The 16,254-nt window shown below is 43.3% G+C and overlaps 2 protein-coding genes across 2 annotated transcripts; one reads left to right on the forward strand and one right to left on the reverse strand.

Annotated features, from left to right (window-relative positions):
• Positions 1–597: 597 nt before the first annotated feature.
• On the reverse strand, positions 598–7,869 carry pop4 (POP4 homolog, ribonuclease P/MRP subunit). Its single transcript, XM_086152941.1, has 7 exons — positions 7,767–7,869; positions 4,915–4,970; positions 4,611–4,837; positions 3,412–3,489; positions 3,275–3,336; positions 3,066–3,167; positions 598–2,827 (listed from the first exon to the last, which is right to left on the reverse strand). The coding sequence occupies exons 1-7, from the start codon at positions 7,771–7,773 to the stop codon at positions 2,691–2,693; spliced, it is 669 nt and encodes a 222-aa protein (XP_086009067.1). The 5' UTR covers positions 7,774–7,869; the 3' UTR covers positions 598–2,690.
• A 114-nt stretch (positions 7,870–7,983) lies between these two features.
• Positions 7,984–15,486, forward strand: lto1 (LTO1 maturation factor of ABCE1). Its single transcript, XM_086153141.1, has 6 exons — positions 7,984–8,048; positions 10,031–10,254; positions 12,335–12,440; positions 14,677–14,747; positions 14,819–14,936; positions 15,036–15,486. The coding sequence occupies exons 2-6, from the start codon at positions 10,211–10,213 to the stop codon at positions 15,105–15,107; spliced, it is 411 nt and encodes a 136-aa protein (XP_086009267.1). The 5' UTR covers positions 7,984–8,048; positions 10,031–10,210; the 3' UTR covers positions 15,108–15,486.
• Positions 15,487–16,254: the final 768 nt, after the last annotated feature.

A 16,254-nucleotide genomic window follows, 5' to 3' on the forward strand; every position in this document is an offset into this window, starting at 1 on the left:
CAGGTTGTACCAGTGAAACAAGTGTAATCAGGGGTTTTACCACTTTTTTTTTCTTTCTCAAAAATCAAGATTTGACAACAGGTGCGGGAACGTGCCACGGCTTCGAATGCATTCCACTGAATTAAATAAAGGGGGAGTTTTTTTTAACAAAACTAGATCGTTAGGTGTGCCGTGCGAAAGTACCCAATTTTACCTAAATGGTCTGAAAACAATTGAAAAATGAATTAATTATTAAGTAATTAAATATAATGTTTGATTACTTTGAGTCAAGAGAATTTGTGTCGCATGCATGTGACAGTAGCATTGTGGCTTGTATATTTACTTCAATATTGCTTGTACTCACAAATATTTTGGTTAAATGCGCAAGCCGTTATCAAGAGTAAACTGAATTCTCACTGTAGCTGCAAGATAAGACATTTTTCTTGACAATGAAGACCCAATCAAGGAAACGGACTTCATTTTTTTTGAATAATTTGTTCTACTCTAAGGAAAATTTCACATTCATGAAAGAAAAACCAAACTTCCCTGTCTTTCTACCAGAAATGTATCCATAGAGCAATAAATGCCCTTCAGAACCCGAAAGAAGTGAAAACCAACTTCATTTTAGAAACATTTCTTTAATATTTGTATGTATGTGTATACGTGCAGAGAAGGTATTTTAGTCATAGTCTTTATACGGCTTTTTGATTGTTATATATGAATATATTGGATAAACAGAGTTGTTCTGTATCCAGGTAGATGAGGTTGGACAGGAATTGTTGTCCGTTCGGGTTGATCTTGCCACTTTTCTGTCTGTTCTGTTTGTCCAGTTCTTTCTGCCTTGTATATAGTACATATATGTATATAATAATACAATAATAATACATACAATTTGTACAGCGCTCTTCAAGGTACACAAAGATGCTTATATATAGTGTATATACACATTTTATATTGAATGCTCAAACCATCGGTTCAATTATGTTAACTTTCTGTACATAAAGGTATGTTTTCTCGAAACAAGTTGAAAATAATGTTAAAAATGACATTGTAAATCTAACAAGAGGTGCAAAAAAAAAAAAGGGAAGGAATCAATCATGACCTCTTTAAAAGTTGTGCCACAATAATATGTTTAACACACATTTTTAGTAAGCATCCGAGGAAGATGTTTTGCTCAAAATGTCAAGCTGGAATAAATGATCTTTATTTTTGGAGCGCTCCTGGTATGCGTGGTATTTTTGAATGCCACCTGAAACAAAAGAAGAAGTCCCCGTCTCGGATAACGCGCTGACGACATTGAAATTGTGGTTTTGAAAAAGATCAGTAAGAAAATTGCGTTACAGCTTGATGAGTCTACGGACAGTGGACATTGGCTCAACATGCCAATGTCAGTTTTTAAGGATGGAGAAACTTTTAGAAAGAACTTCTTATTGTGCAAGACATCGCCAATAAGTTGAGAAAAATTTCCAGGTCACATCAGAATATTCAGAAAACTGCACGTGGTTGAACCCAACAAAGGCTTTGTAAGCAGATTAAAAGAGAGACTGTAATGGGAAAACTATTCACTGCACGGATGTGATGGTTACGCATGTTTTTTTTTACACTGTGAGGCTCTTTTTGCCAAGACTTTACCAGCAGAACTAGTTCCTCTGTTGGATGATGATGTGCGCATGGCAGTGGCGGGCTATGCAATACACCCGGGCCTTCAGTAGCGCTCCATTTATCAATCCACCCCTCGGTAACTGTTTTTGGTAACTCGGTAACTGTGCCATTTTTGGGGGTCCTTTAGGGGCAGAATTACAAAAAGTGGCGGAGGTGTGAAAAAAAGTGAGAGTCAATCAAGCAGAGCGGTTTCGTCACGCAAAAACATTCGGAAAGATTTATCTGACTTTAACCCTGCCTGGCAACAAATAAAAATTATCTAAAATGAAAATACATGTCCGGAAGCGGCACATCCAGGGAGAAAGCTATGAAAGGAGGCTGATAGCTATAATTTGGAATTTTTTAATTGGTACTCATGGACAAAAATATAGTAAAAAAAATCAGTCTGTGATTCAGATTTTTTTGTAGGCCAGCAGAGAAGGCCTTGCAGGCCCTGATAGCCCACCACTAGCACGTTAAACTTCTGTAAATCATCAACAAAGTATCTCTACTTGTTTATGTGAGTCACAATATTCCCACATGAAGATCATGAAGTCCAAATATTGTTCTACTATGACTGATGATGATTTGGAAGTGTGCTTCAGACAGGCTATCAGTAGCTACTGTCCGGACTATACATCCCTGGCTGATTCCATTCACTGAAAGTAATCAGAGTAAGGTCATGACAAAAAATGAGTTGTATTATGCGACATGGGTTCATGCAGTTATGTAAGGTATGCCAACATTTATTGTACACAAAGAATTCTCAATATATGTATCAATAAATATCTGTTTTGAATTTTTATGGTACGTAGATCATTTAATAAATGGCTCACATGCTAGAAAAAGTGTGTGTGCCCCTGTAATACTGCATTTTGGAATGGGGGGTGTCAAAAAACAAAATGGAGACATTGGACCAACTTAAACGCCTCCTTCCACCCGACAATCAAAATGAACGTCATTGTGAAGACGCTTTCATAATAAAAGCACCTTCAGTCCATGTTTCCTTCTTGCCTGTTTGGCGGGGAGAAGTTCCTCACGGCATCCAGCTGGGTGGGGCGTGGGGGGAGTCAAAGGTCGATGGTTCCATGGACCTTGAATTTCTTGGCCGAGCGCTCTGCGGCCCGCTGCTGGAAGCGGCTGCCGTAGATGTATGACACGAAGCTGCCCGTCTCCACGGAGAACACGCTGCTCCTCTTGGGTAGCACTGCGGTACCGGGAAAAAACATGTAACTTCACTGCCCTTGGAACACCTCCACGCCCTGCCATTCAAGAACATCTAACTCTGAAGGGCTGAATGAAGCAGGACCGCTTCCGGTGCTGAGAAGAATCACTGAAGAGCAACAGGTCCTTCTGGTGGACAATCTCTAGGGTAAAGCCTACCTTGGTGTCTCCAGGGTGTGTGTGAACGAGAGAGAGGGACTGAGAGAGTGCAGGCTCCTGACCTTTGACCTTGTCGTCCTTGGTGATCACCTTGAAGACATGCTTCAGCTCCTGGATTACGATCCCCCTAATGCCCACGTAGGAGGGACATCTGGACCGAACCACTGCGAGCAGAGGGGTATCAACGGGTCAGGTGCTGGTCGTGGATCATGCCCAAAGATAGGGAGCTGTAGTTTCAAATCGGAAAGTGTGTTTGCGTGTCCACGCTCACCTGTGATCTCCGCTCCGTGGAGATCTGCCTTCAGTAGCTTCTGCTGCACTGACTGGGGGTTGCTATGGGAACAGCGGGTAAAGTTCAGAGCGGATGGGTGACGGCAGAAAGTGAGGAGACAAGCAAAAGCGACTCACCTGCTGGGCCTCAGGCCGGAGCAGAGCTGGTGGACATACTGCTTCCACAGGTGATGGAGAGGAAGGAACAGCTTGTATCTGCACACACAGCAGGTTCAGCTATCAAAACTGGATCTAAAGATCAGCTGGCAACACCTGAACAATACTGAATACTGGGGCCAAGATTTCCAAAGAAGTCCTTCATTGTCAGTCATCATTTGGAAGTCCAAAAGGACTCATTCAGAACCATAGTGACGATCTACAATAGCACTGTAAGGACCGTGTTTGGGGTCTGGATGTTGGAGTGGTGTGTGGTGAGATTTTCAGAGAGTCATTGCATCTCACAACAACCTGGCTGAGAAACTTCTGTTAGATCTTCTGGCCAAACAAGATCAAAAATGAGGCACTGTACAAAAAAAGACCAAATGTATCAGCACCCGCCCAGAGATTAAAAGGGGAAGACCCAGATGGCCATGTTCTTCAGATGAACCAGGAGAGGTGAAGAAGTACCACTGTAGCCTTAAGTTCCATCTAGATTCAACAGAAGATAAATAAAAAAAGCTGCCTTTACCTGATTGAGACCAGTCCAGACCCAAGGAACATCAGAGAAACAGTGATTTCAAATAAAGTTGTCTAAAGGTTGTGAAGAAGTTGGAAGGTAGTCTGAAAGTTGTCTTAAGGTTGTGAGGACAATGAAGGTTGTGAGGAGGTAGCCTGAAGGCTGTGAGTGGGTAGACTGAAGGTTGTGAGGAGGTAGCCTAAAGGTTGTAAAGAGGTGGCCCTAAGCTTGTGAAGAGGTAGCCCGAAGGTTGTGAAGAGGTAGCCTAAAGGTTGTAAAGAGGTAGCCTGAAGGTTGTGAAGAGGTAGCCTGAAAGTAGTGAAGAGGTAGCCTGAAGGTTGTGAAGAGGTAGCCTGAAAGTTGTGAAGAGGTAGCCTGAATGTTGTGAGGAGATTTTGAGGAGGTTGTAGAGCATCTGAAAGTTGTCTAAAAACAGTGAGGAGGTTGTATGAAGGTTGTGCGGAGCTAGTCTGAAGGTTGGAAGAAGGTTGTCTGAAGGTTGGAAAGTTGTCTGAAGGTTTAGAGGAGGTTGTCTCAGGAAGTTTGTCTGGAGGTTCCACCTCCGGCCATCCTTCAGGCGCTGTACTCATGTTGGTCACCAACCTACAAACAACCGTTCGCAACATCCAGGAGAACCTTGGCGTCACCTCTTGATCCAGACCTCTGATGCTGCTCCTGAAGGTCAAACACCCTGTGGAGTCTCCTCTCCTTGGCGCTTAGCCCAGCAGCCCTCCTCCCCACCTTCTTCTTCTCCATCTTGGGCTGGTGGTAGTCCATTACCACCGCCTTGCGGGCCAGGAGCTCATCCAGCTGGTGCCGGTCAGAGGGCTGGACGCTGCGCCGCAGGAAAGAGCTGGTGAAGGAGGCGCGCTTGGCGGTGGAGAGAGGCTGGTGGCCATGTTGTGAGGTCAATACATTTTCAGAACATGTGTGGCTAGATGTTGCTAAATGTTACAGGGGCTCACCTCCACACCTAGGATGCCGACCAGCTGGTTGGGAAGCGGCGCCTGAAGCAGTGCGTCTGTTGGGAGACTAGAACATCTCAGATACTTCCAATAGAACCTGTATGTAAACATCTTAAAGATTACTCTTCTCCATATCCCAGGAGGTCTGGCTGGTCTTTTCCAGGTGGGGACTCATCAAGTCAGCACATGGGTCTTCTAATTTGGAGTACTGGAAATCGATTCCTAAGAGTACTACAGATCCTGTATTTGCTTTAGGAATGCTGTTAGAGAAGTACAGAGGGAGCCAACTGTGCCCTTGTAGACCTAGAAAAAGCATATGACAGGGTGCTAAGAGAGGAACTATGGCACTGTATGAGGAAATCTGGAGTGGCAGAGAAGTATGTTAGACTGGTGCAGGACATGTATGCAAGATGTGAGACATGGTGAGGTGTGCTGTAAGTATAACAGAAATTGTACAGTACTTTTTACAATTTACATACACATATATATATCTTTTTTTTATTCTTCTGGCTTTTTTAAAATTGTTTTTATTTCATTCCTGATTTTCACTATTTTGATGCTGCTACCACATGTGCCTCCCTAATTGCCTCTTGGGGAAAAATTGTTCTGACAAATTATTCTGATTCTGAAGGTCAATTTGGAGGTGCAACTACATCAGGGATCAGCTCTGGGTCCCTGTTTGTTTGCAGTGGTGATGGACAGGCTAACAGGTAGGGTTAGACAGGAATGTCCATGGACCATTAATTTTGTGATCTGTAGTGAGAGCAGGGAACAGGTGGAGGAACATTTAGAGGGGTGGTGGTATGCCCTGAAAAGGAGAGAAATTAAGCTTAGTCCAAAAAGACAAAATATATGTGTGTGAATGAGGGGGGACCCAAGTGGAACGGTGAGACTACAGGGAGTCGAGATGAAGAAGTTGGAGGATTTTAAGTACTCAGGGCCAACAGTCCACAGCAATGGAGAGTGGAAAAGAGGTGAAGAAACAGGTTCAAGCAGGTTGGAACGGGTGGGGAAAAGTGTCAGAGGTATAAAAGGAAAGGTGTACAAGTCTGGGGTGAGACCATTGATGGTGTACTGTCTAGAAATGGTGGCATTGAGAAGACAGGAAACAGAGCTGGAGGTCTCAGAGATGAAGATGTTGAGGTTCTCTTTGGGAGTGATGAGGATGGAGAGGATCAAGAATGATTCCATCAGAACGCCAGCACGTGCTAGATGTTTTGGAGATTAAGTTAGAGAAGGCAGATTGAGATGGGTGCGTCATGTACAGAGGAGGGATGGTGGATATATTGGTAGAAGGAACTGCCAGGCAGGAGGTCTAGAGGAAGACTAACGAGAAGATTTATGGACATAGTGAGAGAGGATATGAAGGTAGTTGGTGTGAAATTGAAGAGGATACAGAGGAGAGGGTCATGTGGAGGAGGTGGATTCACTTTGGAGACCTTGGAGGAAGAAGCCCAAAATGAGAAGATATCTGTTGAAAGTAACCGATATGTGGCGTTTTCTCGGATAGAATGGACGGCTTGTGGACAAAAAGTCCCGCTGGGAAGAAGTAGAGGGTTCTAGAGGAGACCCACTTCCGGTCAGTGTTTCTTTTTTTAATCTTTATTGAACTTATAAAGTATTAATAAACATGGCAAAATTCAATCGCACCTCATTGACATTAACAGGCAAGAGGAAACATAAGGACAGTTATTTAGTATACAATCAATTAACTGTAAGAGTAAACAAGATTAAAGGCCTGTGAGAAATGTATAATTTTAGAAATAAAAACAAAACTGGCCAGGGGGATACAATATGTATTTAGCTCAATGGATCTAAAGGAATATCATTCATAAAACTGATTTTTTTTCTTTTTTGAATTTTTCCATTCTAATTTATAATTCAAAATTGTTTTTAAAAAAGGTGAAACTGGAGGAACATTTTTTGCATTCTGTTTTTGTGTATGGCAACAGAGTTCATCTCTTTTGTGTCCTAAAAGTAAACCAAATGTTACATCATCTCTTGAGAAAGAAATTGGTGTTGATGGAAATTTGTCTTTAATCCATTTTTGAGTTTTAGCCCAAAAGCTTTGTACTCATTCACATGAGAAAAATATATGGTCTGTGGTTTCGATATTGCCTTCACAAAATGCACAAATATTATCTTCAATATCAAAGGGTAACCTCAGTAATTCCTTAGATGGGTAGATGTTATTCATAATATTGAAGTGAGTCTCTTTTTTCGGAGAGTGAGATACCTCGTTCTCAGTGTGGCAATCGATTCCTTATCAAATTTATTAAAACTATTATTTTTGTTTTGACGTCCAGGAAATATATTCAACGAACAACATTTTCTAATAAAAGAATTGCAGCATTTCCTGTCCAGAATTGAAATTCCATGGTCCCTATTGTGATTGCATGGTTTGATGCGTCATAATATTTTCGGTAAGGAACACAAATTGTCGGGGTAATACGTTATGTAACTTCATAGTGAAGGGTTAGCTATGATTAGTACAGCTAGGTAGCTATTAGCTATGTTTAGTACAGCTAGGTAGCTATTAGCTATGTTTAGTACAGCTAGGTAGCTATTAGCTATGTTTAGTACAGAATTGTACATGGTCCAAAAGACTACCGTCATCAAGTCAATTATTAACCATAAACATTTCTCAAACCCTTCCCTGAAAATTGAGATTTGTTGCGATGCTGCACATATCCATTTTTCCATATTATTGAACAGTGTGGTGAAAAGTTGTGTACATATATCATTATCTTCCGGTCAGTGTTAATTTCGATTAGGCACTGTTGTTATCAGGGGCGTAGCCGGAATTCTTCTACGGCGAAAACTATTGCTTTTCTCGGGCGGATTTGACTCACCGTTCATTTTCGGGTTATGTGTTCGGGACAGTTCTGGAATAAAAACAAACAAACCACGACCGAAATGCCGGCGCGCGTGTGCAGCTAAGGAGGCGGGGCTAAAAAAAAATCCACTTCCGGCTTCCGGTCAGTCTTCTGCTTCCGGTTCACTTCCTGTGCAAAGAGCCGGCTAGCAGCCTCACGACACCTTCCTCTGCTGTCAACAACAGGAACTGCAGGGCGATAGCTAGCTAGATTGCAATAGTAGTAGTAGTAGTAGTATTGGTGACAGTTGAAGCTGTGGTAAGTAATAACAGCTGCAGTCAGTAGCAGTAGTAATAAATGCAAGAGCATTTTGGGTAGACAGTTGTAGTAATATTAGTAGTCGTAGCAGCAGCAGCAGCAGCATGTCTCAGGGTACACAGTAGACGTAGTAGTGGTAGTATAGGTAGCAGTAGTACATGCAGGAAGTTACAAGGTAGACAGTAGTAGTTGTTGTGGTAAGTAGTAGTAGTTGTGTTACATGCAGGACCATTCAGGGTAGATGTTAGTAGTAGTAGTATCAAAAGTAGCAGTAGTACATGCAGGAACTCTGAAGTCATGCGCAGAGCAACTGGAAGGGGTCTTTCTGGATATCTTCAATCCGTCCACAGTCCCCGTCTGCCTCAAGTTCTCAATAATTGTGCCTGTGCCGAAGAGATTAACCATCACCTGCCTCACTGGTTACCATCCTAACACTAGTAATCATGAAGTGCTTCAAGAGGATCCTCCTCAACATCAAAGATGCTATCCCAGCTGGGCTGGACTGCCTACAGTTTGCCAACAGGGAGAACCTCTCCATGGAAGATGCTGTCTCGCTAGCACCTCATATGGCCCTGTCCCAACCCACAATACCCCAACACCTACGTCAGGATGCTGTTGGTGGACAGCAGCTCAGCCATCCTTCCAGACCTTTTTACACACGATAGTCTTGCCATTCACCCCACAAACAACACCGTCATCAAGTTTGCAGAAGACACCACTGTGGTGACTCTCATATCAGACAATGATGAGACCCTCTACAGAGAAGAGATTCACCACCTAACTCGATGGTGCTCAAACAACCTCATCCTAAAAACAAGCAAGACCAGGGAGATGATTGTGGATTACCGGAGGTCCAGGAGAACAGCACAAGCTCCTCTTCATATAAATGGGGATACAGTGGAGCATGTTGACAGCTTCCAGTTCCTGGGCATCCACATCTCATCTGACCTGACCTGGGCTGTTAACACCTCACACCTGGTAAAGAACCCAGCAACGAATCTTCTTCCTCAGGAGCCGAAGTGAGCTGGGCTCTCCTCTCAGATACTCATTAACTTCTATAGAGCGACAACAGAAAGCATCCTCTTTCTCAACGCTACAGCGTGGTATCGTGGCTGCACAGCTCGAGACAGAAAGGAGTTGATGGTGAGAACAGCACAGGGCATTGTGGGCTTTCCTCTTTCAGATCTGGGCTCTATCTATGATACCCGGATGCAGAAGAAGGCTAAGAACATTGCAATGAATCCCACCCAACCACCTGTTTGTGACGCTCCATTCAGGAAAGCGGTACAGGGCAATCAGTACCCACACATCTCAGCTCAAAAACAGCTTCTTTCCAAGAGCTGTAAAAGTAGTAGCCATCTACTCCTGTCTTCCTTGCAACTTCAAGTAGTAGTAAATGTAGCAGTAGTAGTCGTAGTACATGCAGGAGGTTTCAGGGTAGACAGTAGTGTAGTAGTGGTAGTATAAGTTGTATTACAGACAGGAACATTCAGGGTAAATGGTAGTATTAGTAGTAGCAGCAGTAGCTGAATTACATAAAGGAGTAATCAGGGTGGACAGTAATTGCAGGGGTGGTATTAGTAGTACTCGAGGCAGTAAAAGCTATGGTTAGTAGCAACAGCAGAAGTCAACATAGTAGTAGTAGTATATGTAGGACTATTCATATGTAGGACTATTCAGTTTAGCCATTAGAAACAGGAGTAGCAATTGAAGCTATAGAAAGTAGAAGTGGCAGCAGTTATGATAGTAGTAGAGATAGTAGTGGTACCACTATTGTTGTAGTAATCGCTACAAAAGAAGTAGTAACACTAATAGTTGTTCAAATAACACTTTAAGTAGTCACAGTAGTAGCAGAAGTAGTAGAATACATGGAAATGTATGTAGTAAAAGAAGTAGTAGATGGAGGTATTCGCCGTATTTTGACGACTTCATTGACTATCACGAGATTCGGCCGACATGTAGTTCCACCTTCGGACCGACAGGGGGCAGTGCTGCTTACTTTGTTTGTACCGGAAGTACTATCTCCCGCTGCCCGTGAGAACTACAAAACGGCCTACACGCACATGCACATTTTCTGTGCATGTTTGTTGACATTCTGACTGAATCCCGGTAAGTTTTTGTATTTTGACGCGGAACAAGCAGGGAGATTTGGCGACGACAACATGGCCGACGACATGTTCGACAGTATTCTGATGGCGGACGACAGGTGAGTGACCCGACCGCTGCCATGGTTACCGGCGGTTAGCTCCGGCTGTTAGCCGCAAGCCATCGGCAGCTTTTCAAAAAATACCACGAAGACAGAAAAAAAACACTGATCCATGGAAATAACTTGTGAACGAAAAGTAGCTGGTTGGCGATTGGAAAAATGCTATGAGACACTTAACGAAAAGCCACAAGGGCATTGGCATTATGCTAAAAGCTACCAGAGTTAGCAATAAGCTAAAGACTACCAGACAGTTTCCGCGCGGCTACGGGCTCCGAGAGCGCTGAGAGGCTAAAATAGTGTTTGGTGAAAGCTACAAGGGTCAGAGGAATGTGGCTACAACCTAAGGGTTTCAAGGGAAGCCACAAAAGTGTACGGATGAAAGGCTACAAGTGTTAGCAAGAAGCTACACGATAGTTTTCGAGAAGCTAACTCCTACATATAGCCTTCCAGAAGGCTAAAGGCTACAAGACAGTTCTCGAAAGGATACGGGCTTAAGTTTACAATGACGTTAGCTACAGGCTACAAGACAGTTATCGAAAGGGTAAGGGGTTCAAAGACGTCCTTTAGCGCTAGCTACGGGTACAAGACCGTCATGGAAAAATTACTAGACAGTTATCGAAAGGCTAATGGCCCTAAGACAGTTCTCAGGAGTTAGCCACAGGCTAGACGTTAATCGACAGTTATCGAACGGCTACAAGAATGTTAGCTTCTGGCTAAAGGGTTCAAGCGAGTTTGCTACATGCTAAATGCTACAAAGACTGTTATCGAAAGTGGTCTTGTCTCTACAATGATTTACATAGGAGTTAAGTTCGGCTAATTGTAATTAACTTTGTCGAAACAAAAAAAATCAAGGAAGTATCTTACAAAATGACACAGAAAATATAACCAGAAAAAAAACATTAGAAAAATATTATTGATTTTGATGACTTGTGATTTCGGTGGAGTAATATAAGAAACTTTATTGATCCCCACAGAGGATATTCTTCAGTAACAGCAGCGTAATAGCTATAGTGTCAATAAATATGACTATAAATAGAAATAGAGAGACATTAGAAGATAGCAAAGACACCCACAAATAAATAGACAGGAGAGAGAACAACAATAACATCAAGGATAAGAGTGGACACAGAATGGTGTGGGGTGGGGGCAGCAAGGGTGAAAAATAGACAACTGAAAACGACAACAAGGAACATAAACAGAGTGTCAATAGCGATGTCAAAAATTAACAAAAATTCAGAGGATGCAAAGACACCAACAAGGATAAAAATAGACAGCAAAGTTAGGGCAAGAATGGGTGAGGTAGGGAATAAATGGAGAATCTATATTATGATTATTTTATTATTGGGTGTATTCACATATATTTTGGTTAAACTTCCAGTCTTTTATTGGGAGAAGAACTGAATTCTCACTGCAGCTGCAGGATAAGGACGTTTTTCTTTACGAGGAAGACTGCACTAAGCAAAAGGACTTTTGGGAAAAAAATCACATTGACAAGAGAACAAGGACAAATAACAAACCAAACTTCACAGTCTTTCTACAGGAAATGTACTTCATTATAAATGGACTACAGAACCTGATGGTTGTAAAAACAAACTTTATTTTGGAAACATTTGTTTAATATTTGTGTTTATGTATATAAGAACATAGTAAGAACATAGTAATTGTCATTTATACTCTTTATATGGCTTTTTGATCGTTAATGATGTATATTTGGTGTTAACCCTGGTTAAACAGATTTGTTGTGTATATATACAGGGTATATACACAGGTGTATATACACAAAAAATCTGTCACGGAACTCTCTTAGCCTTTCGGCAACTGTCTTTTTTTGAAACAAATATATTTGTTAAAAAGAGACAGTTAAAGACAAATAAAAAAAGACAATTAAACAAATATATGTTTGTTTTATTAAAAAAAAAGTTTCCAAAAGGCTTAGAGAGTTCTTGAGGTTTAGCTACCAGCTAATGGCTACCAGAGGGTTAGCAATAGGCCTGGGGGTACAAAAGTTCTCGGAATGTTACTGTAGAATTAGCTCCAGCTATCCCCTAGCTATCTCCGGTTAATAACCCCTGCCCCATAGGTACCGCGGGGAGGGCTACAAGGAGGGCTTCGAGAGGGGCACCCGCCGGGGGCTGCGGAGCGGCCGCAGACACGGAGCGTCCCATGGGGCCAGGCTCTCCACCGAGGTCAGTGTACTCAGCAGTACTGCAAGTGTACACACTTCTACCTACTATGAAGTACAAGCGCACAATACACACCTTCAATTATTCCTGTCAGTGGATGTAGAAATGGTGAAGTACCAGTAATAGTCATGGATAGTAATACTGCTCCTACTACTCATTTGTTTGTATATTACTATTACAATTAGTTTGAAGCAATATCACTAAATACACGAACAGCAACTGTAGTGGTATCATTATTATTGTTTGTATGTTTTTGTGTCTATGGGCGTGTTTGTGTTTTTTGTCTATATGTGGCTGTCAATGTATGTTTATATATGGTGGGGAGAACAAGTATTTGATGCACTGCTGATTTTTCAGCTTTTCCCACTTGCAAAGCATGTGGAGGTCAGCAATTTTTTACCATAGGTACTCTTCAACTGTGAGGGATGGAATCTTAAACAAAAATCCAGAAAAACACATTGTATGATTTTCAAGTAATTCATTTGCATTTTATTGCATGACATAAGTATTTGATCACTTACCAACCGATAAGAATTGCATCTCTACAGACCTATTAGACCTTCTTTAAGAAGCCCTCATGTTCTACACCCATTACCTGTATTAACCTCACCAGTTTGAACTTGTTACCTGTATAAAAGACAGCTGACACGCACTGAATTGTATTTTATTTTGACATGCACTCAATCAACAAACTCCAAGGCTGGCCTACAGGACAATAGGCAAGCAGCTTGGTGAGAAGGCAACAACTGCTGGCATAGTCATTAGAAAATGGAAGAAGTTCAGCATAACAGTAAATCTCCTGTGGCCTTGGGCTCCATGCAAGATCTCACCTCACGAGGCATCGACGATCATGACGAAGAGGAGGGATCAGCCCAGAACTACACGGCTGGACCTGGTCAATGACCTGAAGAGAGCTGGGACCACAGTCTCAAAGAAAGCTATTAGTAACACTATGCTGTCATGTATTAAAATCCTGCAGCGCACGCAATCTCCCCCTGCTCAAGCTAGCACGTGTCCAGGCCTGTATGAAGTTTCCCAATGACCATCTGGATGATCCAGAGGAGGAATGGAAGAAGGTCATGTGGTCTGATGAGACAAAAATAGAGCTTTTTGGTCTAAACTCCACTCGCTATGTTTGGGGGAAGAAGAAGGAGAAGTACAACCCCAAGAACACCATCCCAACTGCGGAAATAGTAGTGGAAACATCATTCTTCGGGGGTGCTTTTCTGCAAAGGGAACAAGACAATGAGGATCCATGGGGCCATGTATGGCAAGATCTTGGCCAACAACCCCCTTCCCCCAGTAAAAGCCCTGAAGATGGGTCATGACTGGGTCTTCCAGCATGATAATGACACATAACACACAGCCAGGACAACTAAGGAGTGGCTCCTTACACACCATACAGTGCGTTTTTCAGGGATTTTCGTTTGACAGTACCTATGATAAAAATTACAGACCTTGACATTCCTTCAAAGTCGGAAAAGCTGAAAAATCGTTGTGTGTGTGTGTGTGTTTATACATATATATATGTATGTGAGTGTATATATACACACGATATATATATATATATATATATATATACACACACACACACACACATATTTATATATATATACATATATATACACGTGCGTGTATGTGTGTGTATATATATATATATATATATACTGCTCCAAAAAATAAAGGGAACACTTGAACAACGCAATGTAACTCCAAGTCAATCACACTTGTGTGAAATCATAGTGTCCACTCAGGAAGCAACACAGATTCATTTTGACTTGTTTTAAGGACATTACATCAAAGTTGGATCAGCCTGGAGTTTGTTTTTACACTTTAATTTTGAGTGGGATTCCTAATCCAGACCTCCATGGAATTGATTTCCATTGATCATTTTTGTGTGATTTTGTTGTCAGCATATTCAACTGTGTGAAGAGCAAAGTATTTCATAAGAATATTTCATTCATTTAGATCTAGGATGTGTTTTTTTAAGTGTTCCCTTTATTTTTTGGAGCAGTGTATATATATATGTACATATATGTGTGTGTGCATACATATATGCGTAAATGAATATATGTGTATATATATTTGGTTATTTGTGCGTCTTCGTGGGAATATAAGTCAATGTTAATTTAATTTTTCAAATTTATTGATGAATGAATTAATTAAAGGATTAACACTATAAAAGTACTCATTAAGAAATTTTGTGAATTCTCTTCTTCTGCTTTTACTCCTCCCTTAGATGTCCTTCTATTATGGCTTCGCCATCACCTGGAAGTGTCTCCTCCAGCAGAACCCCGATGCCAAATCCAGGTGTGTGTTTCCACCATGTTCTCAAGGTTCTGGGTCAAAGAACCCGCCTCCCATTGTTCTGTGTCCACCAGGAAGCGCCTGAAGACCCTGGAGTCGCTCCTGGTACTGATGGGGGAGTCGCGACTGGATGACCCGCAGTCGCAGAGTCTGCAAGAAGATGTGGACAGACTTCGGGGGAAGTTCAGACAGGTGGGGGTTCCAGCCGACGGGTTCCACTATGTTCTACCAGAAAGGGGGGGGGGTTCCGCTTCCGCGAGCGCCGCCGGCTGACACATCTCTCCCACTCAGGTGTGCTCCGTTCTCAGCGTCCCTGCTGACTTCAGGGACTACGTCAAGACGGCCGAGGGAACGTCCTTCTGAGGAGAACGCGGGGGGAGGTTCTCCGCTCAGGAGGAAGTGATGTCACAGATTGCCGGCACAGATTTCCCCGCTTCCTGTTTGGAGTGCTTTGCGTGGAACGGAGCTCGTGCCAGGCGCGCAGAATCTCCGACGCCGGTCCAGGGGGCCGACGGAGAACCGCGGTGGGACGCCACCGAAGGACGTTCCCCGGGGAACCGGAACGTCGGGAGAACGTCTGACAGAGGTTTTTTTTTAATCTTGTGTACGACTTCTAGTTCCAGCTGCTAAGGTTCTTAGCAGCTTTCAGAAGTTCCAAGAGGTGGATTTGACTTTGTTTTTATCGTACTTTCTTTGACTCTCATTAAAAGTGTCTGCTTTTCCTCAATTTTTATCTTGTTTTCCCCTTAACTTTTCCACGCTTTATGGGTTCTCCGTCTGAACCCTCACGTGGAGAACCACCCCCCTCCCCCACACACTAAACTATTTGCCGCCTCTTTCTGCCGCCTGTTAATGTTAAACCTCCCTCTGGATAAAAGCGGCGCGCTTGTGTGTGTTCGCACGCACACACACACACACACACACCGTCACGGCAACGGCAGCAGAACCCGGAGGCTCCGCTCGGGAACGCGTCTTTGTCCGGCGCCATTCAAACCCCACGTTGTGTGTGTGTGTGTGTGTGTGTGTGTGTGAGGGATGGGGTACAGTAGCAGCTGGTTTATGCGGTGTCGGGCAGCAGGTGAACGCCGTCTTCAAGCAGGGTGGGGGGGGTAAACGGGGGGAAGAGGGGGCAACTTGTTACCGTCTGAGAGTCAGGGAGGAATCAAAGGCAGGAGGGGGGCAATTATCAAACGGAGACGAGGGGGGGGGCAAAGGGGGGAATGAAGCTATTGTGGTGTCAATGAGGTGGAGAGGAAGGAGGTGGAGGAGGCTCCGGGGAGAATGTGGAGGAATGCGGGAGCAGGTGGTGAGTGCTGACATGAAAAGCGGCGGTGACAAATGCGGCCGTCCAGCCGGCCGGCAGCGGGACGGCCTCTCGATGAGGGGGGGGGGGGGGGGCGTTGTCACAGCAACGGGAGGCAGCCCTCACAGGAAGTACTCCGAGGTACTGCAAAACACGGGAGTAGCGACGCAGTACCCACCCGAGGGGCGGCCGGGGGGTTGCATACTG

The sequence above is a fragment of the Fistularia commersonii genome, chromosome 9, assembly GCF_037954325.1.
Source record: "Fistularia commersonii isolate RoL2024-O1a breed Wild chromosome 9, RoL_Fcom_v1.0, whole genome shotgun sequence".
In the NCBI taxonomy this organism is placed as follows: domain Eukaryota; kingdom Metazoa; phylum Chordata; class Actinopteri; order Syngnathiformes; family Fistulariidae; genus Fistularia; species Fistularia commersonii.